The sequence below is a fragment of the Alligator mississippiensis genome, chromosome 14, assembly GCF_030867095.1.
Source record: "Alligator mississippiensis isolate rAllMis1 chromosome 14, rAllMis1, whole genome shotgun sequence".
NCBI classification, from domain to species: domain Eukaryota; kingdom Metazoa; phylum Chordata; order Crocodylia; family Alligatoridae; genus Alligator; species Alligator mississippiensis.
Window position 1 is genome coordinate 40,077,046 of NC_081837.1, and position 13,493 is coordinate 40,090,538.

The 13,493-nt window shown below is 54.9% G+C and overlaps 1 protein-coding gene across 4 annotated transcripts in view; it reads right to left on the bottom strand.

The window, feature by feature from the left end:
• The window catches only part of PIK3C2B (phosphatidylinositol-4-phosphate 3-kinase catalytic subunit type 2 beta), a 62,865-nt gene that overhangs the window by 16,783 nt on the left and 32,589 nt on the right, over positions 1–13,493 (bottom strand). For all 4 annotated transcript variants that reach the window (XM_014609145.3, XM_059717606.1, XM_059717608.1 and 1 more), the window contains 7 exons: positions 8,825–8,936; positions 7,713–7,792; positions 7,450–7,513; positions 4,638–4,784; positions 3,939–3,972; positions 3,101–3,296; positions 355–477 (listed from right to left, as the gene is read on the bottom strand). In XM_014609145.3, the coding sequence (XP_014464631.1) occupies positions 355–477; positions 3,101–3,296; positions 3,939–3,972; positions 4,638–4,784; positions 7,450–7,513; positions 7,713–7,792; positions 8,825–8,936 (756 nt within the window). The remainder of the gene's footprint in view (positions 1–354; positions 478–3,100; positions 3,297–3,938; positions 3,973–4,637; positions 4,785–7,449; positions 7,514–7,712; positions 7,793–8,824; positions 8,937–13,493) is intronic.

Below are 13,493 nucleotides of genomic sequence, written 5' to 3' on the forward strand. Positions count from 1 at the left end.
ACATACACACACACCCCCGAGCACAGGGTCCAAGGAAGGAGCCTGACAGCCGCCAAAATAGATGCTGCCTGGGAATTCAACACGCAGAGTCTGAGCAGCTCCGCTGGCTCTGCCCTGAAGCTGTACATGCTGGACCCCCCCAGGCCACGGCTGATGCTCAGTGCACACAGAGCAGGGGTCTTCAGCCGGGTCACCCAGGCAGCCGTGCATCCTGATGCTGCTCTAGTCATCTTGCCCTCAGCCTGCATCCCCTTGGCTGCCTGCACCCAAATCCCCATGAGCAGGACCCCCAGCCTGTTCCCCACTCCCCACACTGCATCCCACTGGCCCAAGGTGAACAGGGAGCTGCCTTACTGCTGGTCCCATATGATGAGGTGGAAGAGGTACTTGTACACGTGAGCCTTGCGCGTCTGCAGTGGACTGCAAAGCTCCTTGCCGCCATGGCTGAGGGAGCAGGAGAGGTAGAAGTCTTCATAGCTGCCACGGGAAGGGGGGAAAGCAAGAGAGGGGTAAGGACAGGCCTGCAATTCGCAGCAAAGGAGCAACAGGCCTCATATTGCCTCCTCCTGCCCCTCCATGCGTCTCCTCCCCGTTTGTTCCCCTCTGCCCTTGTCCCTCATCCCTTTCTTGGCTCCTTGGCACTCTCCCTCCTGCCAGCCCCAGAGAGCAGGAGTACCAGGCCACAGAGATAGATTATTTGGTTATTTGCTGGCCAGTAATGGCTCAGAGGGGGGTTATCTCCCTTGCCCCCCCATCAGCTCCAGGAATCACTTCTGCCCATACAGAGGAGAGGTGAAACCCCGTGACCAGGGCAGACTTAGCTTGCTGCCTCTGGCAGTGGCATGTGACTGAGCAGGTGTGATGCAGAACCAGGAGATGGGCCAGATTCTCAGGGAGGGTACATGGAAAACAGCAGGCCCAACATTTGGCCCTTGGGTCTGCAACCAGGGGCCTCAAGAAAATTGCACGGAGAGCTGGTACCTCCCCAGAAGGGTCTCACACTGCAGGCAGGGCCTCTGCCATGGCTAGTGCCTTCCTGGGGGCCTCTGAAGGAAAGGGCACCAAAGGGTGGAGTGATGCTCGAGTGCAGGGCTCATGATGCTCTTGCTGTGGGTGAAATGGGCCAACCCAGCAGCATGGCCCCTCTCCCCAGACAGAAGGGTGGACTCCCAGCAGACTCCTGCCCCACCACGCCCAGCTGGGAGGTGAGGGATCCTCCACCCCTCCTGGCTCTCCTTTCCCAGGCTGCTGGCCCTTTAGGAAAGGATGGGGGCAGGGCAGGCAGAGGAGACCCTGCTCCTTCCAGACAGCCGGATCGACATATGCCACAGAGAATGCCATCACACGGGGGTCTCCCAGAAGGGCAGGGCCATGTGACAGGTGCCGAGCGCCGAGCCAAGGAGGGCCGCAGGGCGGCAAAGGTCAGAGGATGCCTGGATTTCCCAGGCTACCTCCTTTGTTCGGAGTCAATCACCAATCGGAATACATTAAGGATGGGACAAAGGCGAGGGGTCCCCGGAGGGGCGGCTGCTACCGCTGCTGCTGCCTCCCCCCCTCCCTTGCATAGCCCTGCTGCCGGAGCCCGTAAGACAGCCAGGAATGCAGATTATCAATGGGCATCAGGCCTGCAAAACACAGGCATCCAGGCGCGGGCGTGAACAAAGGAGCATCCTCGCCTCCCCTCCAGCCCCGGCACCCACACCCACGCACGCACCCTCCTCATTGTCTCCCGATCCATCAAAGGCAAAGGCACAAACAGCCATTGACCGCCGGGGCCGGAGCCCTGGCTGGGAACAGGCCATCTGTCACTGTCTGCAGGGCCGGGGGAGGGAGGCTGCAGCAGGGAATTCCAGTGCAGCCGGCAGGAGCAGCACTGGGCTGAGCTGGAGAGAGGGCTGCAGAGCCCATCTGCACCCCCCAGCCATCGCCCTCCGTCCCGTCTCCTTGCACGGAGAAGCGGAGCATCCCTCCATCCTTCACTGCCAACCAGCATAGCCCCCCAGTGCTGAACTGTCTGGGGCAACTTCATCCCAAACCTCCCAGCTCTCCTCCTGCCTAGGCCTGCAGTCCTGGCTTGCTCTTTCTTCTCCTGAAGGGACGCAGAGCTGAAGGGGAAGCTCTCATTTGGGGTCCTCCCAGTTCTGCCAAACAACTCCTGTCTGGGTCTCAACAGGAGCAAACCCCTTGGCCAGCCCCTGATTCCTCCCCTGAACTAGCCCCACGAGCCCACTGGCAAAGCATCAGTCAGCTCAGAGATGTGCCCCCATCAGGGTGATGCTTGCAGGCCGGGTGGGGGACAGGACCTAAGTCAATGGGCCATTCCTAGCTCTGAGCTCTATGACGTGTGGTGGTGCTGCTTTCTGAGACACCCACATACGTGTTATGGACTCCAGCTACCAGGACTCCGAACATGCCCTCGGGGCAAGCGCTCTGAACTACACAAAGGGACAGAAATGAGGATCCTGGCAGTCAATAGCTGTTTGTGCTTTTGCCTTTGATGGATCTGGAGACAAGTCATTCCTTTACATGTCCCTAAAGTGCAGGAACTGCCAGGACAGACCAGATCCATGGCACATTCTGTCCCAAGAGGGACCAGCATTGGAGGTGGGCTCAGAGAAAGACATAATGACCACTGGTGTAAGGTATTCAGCTGGCCAAGCACCCTGCCTGGAGAAAAGATGTTTTCCTGCCCCTCAACCAGTGACATCCCAGAGCACAAGGGTAGCCACACTAAGAGACCATGATGCTACCCCAGTTTGGCCCTTGTCCCTTCTGTACCTCCCCACTGCTGCTGGTGGGATCCTAGCCTCGAGTGGGCCAGAGGCTGGTCAGGACAGAGAGCAAAACATCAGCTGCTCTTTGCAAAACAAAGGTGAGGCAGAGGCCCCCAGGACGAGGAAGGGATTTGTGCACCCTCAGCCATTCAAGATGGCTTTCACCTGTGAAGCATGAATACCAGGCGAAGAGGTTCTGCTCTCCAGGGAAGCCTTGCCCTGGCTACCTGGTTGCAGACAGACCAGGAGTGAAGATTCAGACAAAATGGGGACATTTCACTGTCCCTTGAAGCCCTGAGAGGCACACCAGTGGTTTAGGCTCTTACCTGGCAGCCCAAGTGATGGGGATACGGTGCGTGGCGTAGACAGTGAAGGAGAGGGGGCAAGGGAGAAGACAGGCCTCCTGCACCAGGTAGTGCTTCCTGCTGTCATGCACCGCGGTCTGGAAGTCTGCATTGAAGGTGTTGCAGTAGAGCTCCACCAGATCCAGGATAGAGGCCGTCAGGGTCTCCACAATCTTCTCTGCAAGGGAAGGCAGTGGGGGTGTGAGACGGGGCATTCCAGCAGTCTAGCAGTGCCGCCTTTTCCCCCCAGCCCACGCCCAGAATATGGAGCTGGGCCTTGGCAGGGCAGTCTCAAGCCAACCCATATCAGAAGCAACCAACTGCTTCCCCTTTCACACCCTTGTGCCTCCTGCACATGTCCAAGGCTGCTGATGGGATCCTGGCCAGAGACTGATCAGGACAGGAGCAATGTGCCCAGCTGCTCGTTGGCAGACAAAAGCAGGGCAGAGGGCTCTGGGATGTGGGAAGGATCCATGTGCCTGAGGAGGTGCTCACAGCTGCCTCCATGAGCCCTCCAGCACTTCTCATGATCTCTCCAGGGGTTGAAATTTGCTGGCCGGCTTCAAGCCATTTGGAGATGACCTCACACTGCATGTGGGTGCTTTGGAGGGAAAAGGAAAAAACCCAACAGACACCAAAACACCATAAAACCAAGGAAAAGAAACCCCTGAAATTGGAGGAGTGGGGGGCGGGGGGGCATAATCTTTTTTTGCTGTTGTTGAAAATGATCACATACAAATTTCAAATGCAAAAGTCTGCCCAGTGGGGAAGGATTTGAAAGAGCTCAGCAGCAGACCGGGAGGAGGAGAAGCAAAATTACCTCGATTTTCCCTCACAGCCAAGACATTTGGATCCTGCAGAGGAAAAAGAAACCAGCAGAGCAAATTGGAGGGTGAGTCCAGTGCCATCAGGCACAGCTGGAAGCAATCCTCCAAGCCAGGGACTTTATGTAACCAGCATCCCTGGCACCAGGGCGCTGGGAGTGAGTAATACCATGGAGGCACTGCCTGGTCTCAGCTGCCCCAGAGCTGTACATATGGTGTGGTGGCAGGGAGGGCATGGGCTCTGGTGAAAAAGCCCACTGCTTTCCCTCTGGTTGCACCCGTCACCGTGTCCAGGTGCCCTCTGGAGCTGGGGCACCAGGATCTCATGGGTGAGCAAACAGTCCCTTGGAAAGCAGCTGAACACCACGCACTTCCAAGGCAGAGAAGGCCAGCTCTGGCTGCAGCAGAGGCTACGGGGCAGGTACCCAGGCCTGGGCTACTGGGACTGCGTGGGATCACAGGGCAGTCTCCGGCCTGGAAAGCCCTGGGTCTGAGCCAGTGAAGGAGTCTTGCTGATGTTGGATTAGACCCCTTGAATCAAGCCCACCTTTAGTGCCCAAGACAGACTGGTACCTGCTGTGATGTCCAGAGGGGCCCCCCAGCACCTTCTGGGAGAAACCAGTCCTTGCCTCACTAGACCACTCATGATCAGCCTAGATCTCCCCTTGACTTCAGCCCCAGCTGGAAAATCTCACCTTCTGGATTTTGGGCTGCATGCGAGAAGGGCAGGGCGGCATTTGGTTCAGGGCACGGGTGATCTCCTGGGACTCAACGGCAGCCAGGGCATTGCAAATGGCCATGACAGACTGGATCACTCGCTCCGCTTTCGGCTGGACGTCTCCCTGGGAGAGGCAGCAGGGAGAGGCATGCATCTGAGACAGCCACGCACAAAGCACCAACCCAGCCCAGCGGCCTGGCCTCCCACCCACCCCGCTGCTTGACAGGGCCTGGAGGAGATCTGCTGGGGCTGCGATGCCCTGGTCCAGGCTGCTCCATGCAGCACTGACCGCATTCAGAGGCCAGCCAATGCCACCTCTGACAACCTGGGGGAGCCCATATCTCCCTGCCAGGGGAATGCAGGCAGCAAGGTGTGCAGGGCACAGAGGAGGACAGAGGGATGTGTCTGGTCCAGGAGAAAGGGAATGGGAGCTTCCCACTTGGACCTGCCCAGAAGAGCTGGAGAGGGGGGTCCCAACGTTTCACTCTGCTCCAGCCCCACAAAGCAGAGAGGGGAAGGTTGGGGGGGTACCTCACACCACAGACCTGGAGCTGCCATTTGGGGAAGGCTGCTGTCTCCAGTGCTGGGCACCAAGCCCTTTTCTCCCTGTTTGTCTAAACCTTCCAGCCTTGGGAGGTGGATATAGCCCAGACCCGGCAGGGCAGGGGAAAAGGAGGAGTCTGTGTGCATCAAAATCAAGCCGCATACAAGCAGCCAGCAGTAGGAGGGAAGTGTCTTGGATGTATCCACCAGCACCTGCCTTCCCTCGTCCCCAAGACACCCCGGAGAAAATGACCCCTCTCCTCAGCATCTGCCTGCCCTCTATTCATCCAGCTCCTTGTTTCTTCCCAGAGTGGGCAGAGCTCCAGCCAAGTAGGGAGAACGATGGCATCTTCTGCATGTGGGCTTGGCACAGGGGAAGCCTGCGGTTCTTCCAAAACCAACCAGCATCTGTGGCTCTGTCCAGCACAAGCACATGTGATGGGCAGGGAGGCCAAACTCATCAGCAAATTGGCCTGGCGGCTATTCTGGACCAGCAGGACTGAGTCCTGGTTCTCAGGGTGGGTCGTGGAATGGGTGGGCTGAAGGAAACGCGGGCACTTGCTTCCAGGGCAGCAGTGGGTCTTGCACCGAGCTCTGCCAGAACCGTTTTGCCATGTGTAGCCCCCAGTTGACGGACCTGGAGTTGCCACTAGGGGAGGATGCTGTACAGACTATGGACACTGGCCTAGGTCAGGACAGTCTGAGCATGGGGTGGTGGCCCAGGAGACCCAGCTTGCAACCAGGCACCGCCAGGCAGGTCTCCTCAATTCATGCCTCAGTTTCCCCATACATAAAACAGGGACATTTACCCTCCCTGGCCCAAGTGCTCTGAGATCCACAGATGACAGGAGCTACACAGAGCCAATGACCAGTGCCTGGATTAATTAAAGACTGTATTTAATATATTAAGAGCCAGCACAAAGGCTTGGCTCTGCATTTGGATCATACACATTTTGCCACTCCTTCTATAGGGGCTCTCAAAGCACTTTGCACACATTAACGCCTTGTCCTCACAACCACTGCAGCCGGAGGGCCAGCTCTAGCTCCTTCACTTTACAGACAGGGAAACTGAGGCACAGAGAGCCAAGCAGAGGCAAGGGAGGAAGCTGACTAGAGCCACATCTCTGCTGCACTGGCTCTTGCAGAGCTGCTGCAGCTTTCTGTCTGTGAGGCTGGTGAAGTTTGCCTCTGATGACAGATCCCTGCCCGGAACAAGGAAATAGGAGGCTGAGTGCACGGGGAAAGGGGGAAGGGAAGTTTCAGCTCAGGTTCTGGCCGGCTCTCCCTTTACAGGTGTGCTCAGTCATAGCAAAACAAAGAGGCTCGTTGGCTCTATGGGCTCCAGGCCAAGAGCTGGGTCTCAACCAAGGCAGCAATTAACCAAGAAGGGAAAATCCCAGTGAGTCTCTATTACAGGAATCAGGGTTCCTTCGTGGCAAGAGTAGAGGACATGGTGGTCAGGACCTCTGAGACCCATTCCTTCCTCTTCATACACAGTGGCCCGCACCCAAAGGGTGCTTTGAGATCCAGGCATAAAATTACTGTCATGTAAAAAATTGCTATGACTGCTAAGACTGAGTGTGGGGGAGCCAATACCCCCCCCGCACATAGGGTCAGTGTTGGATTAACCCTTTACTGGGTCCTAGGCAAACAAAGTCACGGGCCCCTACTTTTTTTTCAATCAATAATTATAATATGTAAAATAAGCACAACTGGGCCCTTTCTTCACTTAGGGCCCTAGGCATGTGCCTAGTTTGCCTATGTGTTAATCTGGCCCTGTGTAGAGTCCACATACAGAAGGTTTATCTAAAGACATCAAACCATGTTGGCTGCTCCTGCCATGCTGCAGACACTCCAAGCTCAGTTTCAGAGCCGTCTATTCCATGTTAAAACCAAACCGGGTGTCTGCAGAGCCTCTTAGCCCAACTCAATGAGACCGGTTTAAAAATGATAGAACTGGTGCCACTTTCTCACGTAGACAAAGCCAAATCTACAAATGCATGCAGCACGTCTAGAAGCCGGCCAGAAACCCATGTGATTGCCTTCACACTATGGCTTGCCTAAAACATTTTTTAAGCAGCTGTGCTAAGCTGGTGGAAGTCCCGTGTGCATGAGCCCAGACACACTCCTGTCCCCAGGGCCAGGGGTCTGCTTTCTGTACCGGTATGGATATGTAGCAAGGCTGGGGTTCTGCCCCTGAAGAGCTGAGACTCCCTCCCTGATGGATAGAGATGGGTTGCACTCACCTCAGCTGCCAGGAAGGTGTCCACCTCATTGTGGAAGGTGTCGAAGAGGAGACTCAGGGCCTGCCTGTTGGATCAGGTGACAGAGCTCAGCATGGAGAGGAGCAAGAGAGGAGACACAGGTAGGCACAGACATCGCTGCTCTCAGGCCCATGCCTCTTGCCTGAAAAGGTCCTGAAGAGGCTCCAACAGCCCCAGAAGTGAGAGCAGTCCCTTTCCAAAGTGAGGTGTATGGGCCCCATCCTCCTCCCACCACACGTCCTCACCTGCTGATGGTCTGCTTGATTGGCCTCTCTTGAAGGTGAATGTAGTGGTTGAGTGTGGAAGGGCTCTGGTCATCATTCACCTGGGCAAGGAAGAGGCCTGTTCAGGTGCTGAATACACCTGGCCGAGGACACTGGCTCTACCTACTGGAGCGATCTGCAGCCCTCAGCCAGCACCTTCAATGGATCAGCAATTTGGAAGTCCTCAGGGGTCTTTGAGAGTCTCAGCTGCTAATTCAGGCCTACTGGGAAGTGTCTCCTATATTCCTGGCTTCCAAGGGAGCCTGGCCAGCACCACCAACAGCCCATGAGTGACTTTCAGGAAAAGCCATTCAGCTCCTTGTTCCTCAGCCTATCCAGGGGAAACCTTGACGGCCACCTGGTGATGCATCTGACTCGAGACCCCTAGGGAACCATGTCCCGCTGCCCAGTCCTTACGTGCCCCAGGAATGCACCATCCATACCCTGCAACCTCCCTGCACTTGTTGAGCTGGGGCAGGAGCAGGTCCACAAGCTCAGCTCTGGAGATGGAAGAGGACCCCTGGCAGTCATCACTTTGGGGCAGGGGCCATGGGTCTTATTGGGCATGTAGGCAGTGCCAGGCTTCCTGGGAATTACAAGGATCCAATATTGGAGCCCTAGAGCAGTGCGAACACAAAGGGCACCTCCTGTTAAAGGTAATCAGGAAAGGTTTCCTAGTGCTGAATGGTCTCCCTGGGGACAAGGTGGGAATGCCATCACCTTGCGAAGGCTTGCAGCATCCTGGGGAATAGATCCAGGTCCTGAACTGCACCTTTGTGGGGGACATGGACTAGGTAGATCCCATCTTGAACCCCCATGGCTTCACTATACAGGCACACCTAGCAGCTCACTCTGGAAGGAGAGCTTTTGGAAGAGCTCCAGGGTGGTTTGCTGGACTTTGAAAGCTGGACCAAGCAAGGCAAGCCCTGGCTGCAAGGGAAAAGGCATGGAGTAGGGGGCCTACCACCTGTCTTCAGCAATGGTAGCTGCATATTGGGAGTGGGAAGCACAGGCCTGGTCTCACCCCCTGCCCACCTATCCTGACAACGGGCTGTTCAAGACACTCTGGGCTTCCCCTCGAGAGCATGGCTCACCGTCCTGGCCAGGTCACTGCGTACGGCCTTCCTCTTCATCAGCTGCAGCCGGATGTCGGCATCAAACTTCCTGCAGTGCTGGATGTACTCATGGCTGCCCAAGGCGTGCTTGCTGCAGGGATGGAGACAACACAACAGCTGTGACACAAGGCCCTGCTCCTCCCTGGGGCACAGGCTGGAAATTCAAGGCCTCCATTGCATCTTAGGGCTTGTATCTGTTGGAGCAGAGCATGGGAGCCAGGATGCCTGAGTTTTAACCCTGTCACTCCCTGCTGCAGAGCCTCAGTTTCCCCATCTGTAAAATGGGGATTTGTTAGTCAATTAAAGGGATGCTGGAAAAAGAGTTATTAGGAGAGAGGTGTCCCTTCTGCCCCTGCACCGCTGAATGGCAGAGCTCAACTCCGTGTGGCAGGCTGGAAGGGTGCAATGGAGAGCTGCCCAGGGCAATGCATGCAGAGGGAGGCATCAGGACCCAGACAAGATAGCCCTATCAATAGCTCCGATTAAAAGGCTGCTCTAAATTAAGAGGAGGAAAGGGCAGCCATTAGGATACACTGGCATCCACAGGATACACTGCTGTGCAGGGACTTAAAAATCAGTCCTTTGTGGGGAGCGGAGGGGTGGTCAGAGTATTGCATACTAGGTCAAGGTAAAGCTTAGATGTGATCGAGGTCTGCCAGGTCAGGCTGAAGAGATCTGTCTGGCAATCAGGAGCTAATGTGCCCTGGAGGCAGTTCGGATACAGCAGCTCCTCCTCTCAGCTGCAGCAGACAATAAACCAAATCAGTTCTCACTGGTCACACAAAATGCAGAGCATTGGTGCCAGGGGGAAATAATGAAGCCTGAACATTTTCAAGCTCCCTGGCAGGATGCACGCGATATGGCAGGATATGAGGGAATGATGGGGAGCAGGGCAGCAAGGCAAGGAGCTTAACAGAAGGCACTTGCACACCACTGCCATCCAGGCCTGGGCACCCAGCCTGACCCCAGGCCCTGCCCTCTGGGCAGGCAGCTCCTCCAGCAGAGGAACAATGCAGGAGCTGGGGAAGCTGCAGCAGGAAGCCCTACCCTCTATGGGCTACTCCAGCAGGAACAGCTGGCTCTTATCTCAGTAGAGCCTGTATCCTGACCTGCAGCCACGGGAGCCAGCTTAGCTGCTGGAGCACCACTGGGTGCTTTTCAGGGTTGGTGGGGAGGGCGAGACTCTGAGGAGGGGTCAGAAGTGTCCAGGCCTTTGGCTGATTCTTGCCCCAGCATCACACTGGGTATCGGTGAGAGAAGCAAACCCACAGATCGCAGGAAGCCACGTGCTAGCTCCTGGGGTTTTCTGAAAGCTCAGCAGCCCTCCCAGCCATGAGAGGAGGTTTCTGGCCCCCCCCAGCAGTGGCTCCATTTTGGGAAAAGGGGGGAAGGAACGGCCAGAAACCCAAGGGCTTTATTCATGCAAGGTCATCGGAGGGCACTAGGGAGACCAGCAGAGCATTCCCACTGCAGTTCCTCAAGGCACCTGCTGTGCGGATGGGCCAGCAAGGAGGAGGAGACACAGGGGCTGTCTCTGCTCTGTGCCCAGCATGCTCTGTCCACATGCCCAAGGCACACAGCACAGCAAAGACGTGCCATCTTGGCATGAGGTATGGGGAGCAGGGCCATCGGAGTGCACCAGGGACAGTCTTTGATGGACGGTAGCAGTTAGATGCTCAGCCACGAGCAGGTCCCCACACATGGACAGAGTAAGAGAAAGTCTCTCCCCTGGCAAGATAAGAGGGTGGAAGAAAGAAATGGTGAGAACCTGTTTCTCAGAGATAAGGCCCAGAGAGATGAAGGGGGTTGCCCAGAAAGACCAGGAATGGAAGCCAGCTCTCCCACAGCCTGAATGCACTCCTTCATCCTCAGACCATCCTCCTCCCTCCAGAAAAGCAACGATGCTACCACATGCTCCATGTGCTTGGGAAACATTTGCGGCATTTCCCTTCTCTGCAGCCCCCCAGACAAACAGTTTGCAACCACGGCTGCATGGAAGAGAAAATCTCAATCCTTCCCTCCTGGTAACCATAGAGCCTGAGCCCCACAGGAGAAAGAGAAAGTGCCTACAATGACAAGTCTGGAGCATTATTTCCTCATCTGATATAAATTACTTTTTCCGAGGGAGGCTGTTTCTGGTTATGGTTGATTACATGTAAAAGAAAAGGCAGGCATTTTTCTGCTGACGGTGGCAGCAACACTACAACCAACCCCCAAACCTGGAGAAGAATTTGCAGCTTGTCTGGATCCCCTGGGCTCCACGCTTGGAACGTCCTTGCCCTTCTCCTCCTGCAGAAACCTTCCCCTCCAGGCTGGCTCAGCTCACCCTCTGGCTAGGTGTCTGCAGCAGCAGCAGCTCTGCTATATAGGTCACAGAGGCTGAAACACTTATGTGCATCTATAATACAAAGAGTTCGGAAGGTCTCGGACTGCTTCTTCCATGCCACGTGGGCTCCATGCAGATGTGGAGAAAGGTGGGGTTTTAAAGGGCTGGAGTGTCATCCCCGCCAAAACCCCAGAGCTCTGGCTCCATGCTGTGCTTGCCTTGGCCATGCCCCTTTATGCAGTGGGTGAGGAGTGGCTTGCAATAAAGCCACCCAAGAGATTCCCCTGCGCAAGAGGAGTCCCAGCTACCCCTTGCAAGCCTAATCCTGTGGTGACCGAAGTCAAGGGCAAAGCTCCCCCTGGCTTCAAGAAATGGGACCAGACCCTCAGTACTGTTTTCCAGCCACTGGCTCTGGCTCATTATACATAATTACCAGGAAATGCCATCTGTGCCTATGCACTAGGTATGCTTTACTGCTATGAATTTGGACCCTTTCCTCCTCAAGTGCTTTACAGCAAGATTCCCCACAGAAAATTGCTTCCTCTCCCAGCCACCTCTGGGCTGAAAACAATGCAAAGCAGCAAGGAAGGGAAGTATGGACCAAAGCATTAGGCAGTGTCCCTGCTCTTACAAGAAACACTGGACAGTCATTAATGCCCATATACAGCAGATGAGGACCAGAATGGCGCGTGATTCTTTCACCTGGGAAGGCTGAGGTTAGATCCTCTGGTTTTGCTGTCTAGTGCTGCCAAGCCTGATGCTTACATATCAAGACTATCGACCTACAGGCTCTTCCTCCCGTTATGGTGGAGAAAGCCAGCCTGTGGCTGAAGCTACAGTACACCCTGCCAGGGCTGCCTAGGAACAGGAAACAGCCCGGAGACATAGCAAGCTTTTATGGCCTTCTGTGCTGGAAAACCAAAACTTATCTGGGAAACGTAGCCCCGTGGACCGAGCCTCGTCCTTGTTCCAAACCAACCTCAGCAAAGGGCTCCAAGCAGTTTCGAGCTCTGCTCACTGACAGCCAAGCCGCAGTCGTATTTAGCTTTTCACCTGCCAACTCAAATTCTCAGTCTTTGTTACTGGCCACACATCTTAAGAGACAAAAACTAAAAGCATTGTCAAAGTCCTGCTGCTTTACCACTCAATCCAGGAAGGGCACAGAACATCTGGAGATGCTTCTTCAGCCTGACGAAGGGTGTTTGTGCCCAAAAGCTTGCTAAGAAGTTTTCCAACTATCTGAATTAGTCTAATAAAAGATATTGGATTTACCCAAAGATCCTTGTCTGCCTATCATCAAAGCCCCACCTTCACCAGCAACTCTCCTGCAACTGGTCATGAATGACAAGCCACATGACCTCAGGAGCTGGCCCATAAGCATGCCATTGGTCCTGTATGTTCTGCATTTGCTAGTACCACAGTGCACACAGAGCTCCTGACTGCTTGATGACCAGCCAAGGAAGAGGCTTGTCTATTCGCTTCCAACACAAGATTGCATTTGAATAGCTGCACTGGGGTGGACTCACCTATCAAAATGATAGATGGAAAAACAGTAGATGTGGGAGAACAGCTGAGCTGGTATTGAGGCCAGAAGCCTGTCACTCATATTCACTGCTTGAAATCCAGTATGGCTTGGTAGTGGCTGAAGACAGTTTTGTGGCCTCTGTAAAATCAGTAAGGGGGACTGGTTCCCAGAGCCTGTCTCCACATTACTGGCATGAACTAGTAGCTCCAGGAGAAGCAATGCTGCAAGAATGAGCCAGAGACCACCCTAAATCTGTTTCCCCCAACACACGGTCTGGTGCCACCAGGGCCAACAGGACAGCATGGGTAATCTTGCAATCCCAGCTGTCCGGTGGGTGCAAAGGGGGCCTAGCTCCTTGGCACCTTTCACTCTAGGATTTTCAGCGGTGTTTGTACTGCAATACCATCTGAGAGCTGCAGTCCTGGACCAGGCTCTTCTTGTGCTAGGGGCTGTACAACAAATAGAGGAAAAAGATAGGATTGCAGACTCTTTGGGGCAGTGACTTTCTTCTCCTTGTCTCTTGTTTGCTCCCCTTTACCCCTGGCCCCATTATCGCTGTCCCACTTGCCAAGAAAATACTGGACTGATATTCCCCAGCTGCAATGAAAACAGACTGCTCTTTTACACCCAAGACAGACAAAGATGTATGTTGTGCAACACATTTTGGTTTCCCACGGGTGGGAAGGACGCACCAACACACTCCTGGTTGTTCCAAGCTAAAAGCAAGAACAGAAATGATAGAAATGATATTCTCTCCTTCTAAACAGGCACAAAATTTAACAAAACCCAAATATTTT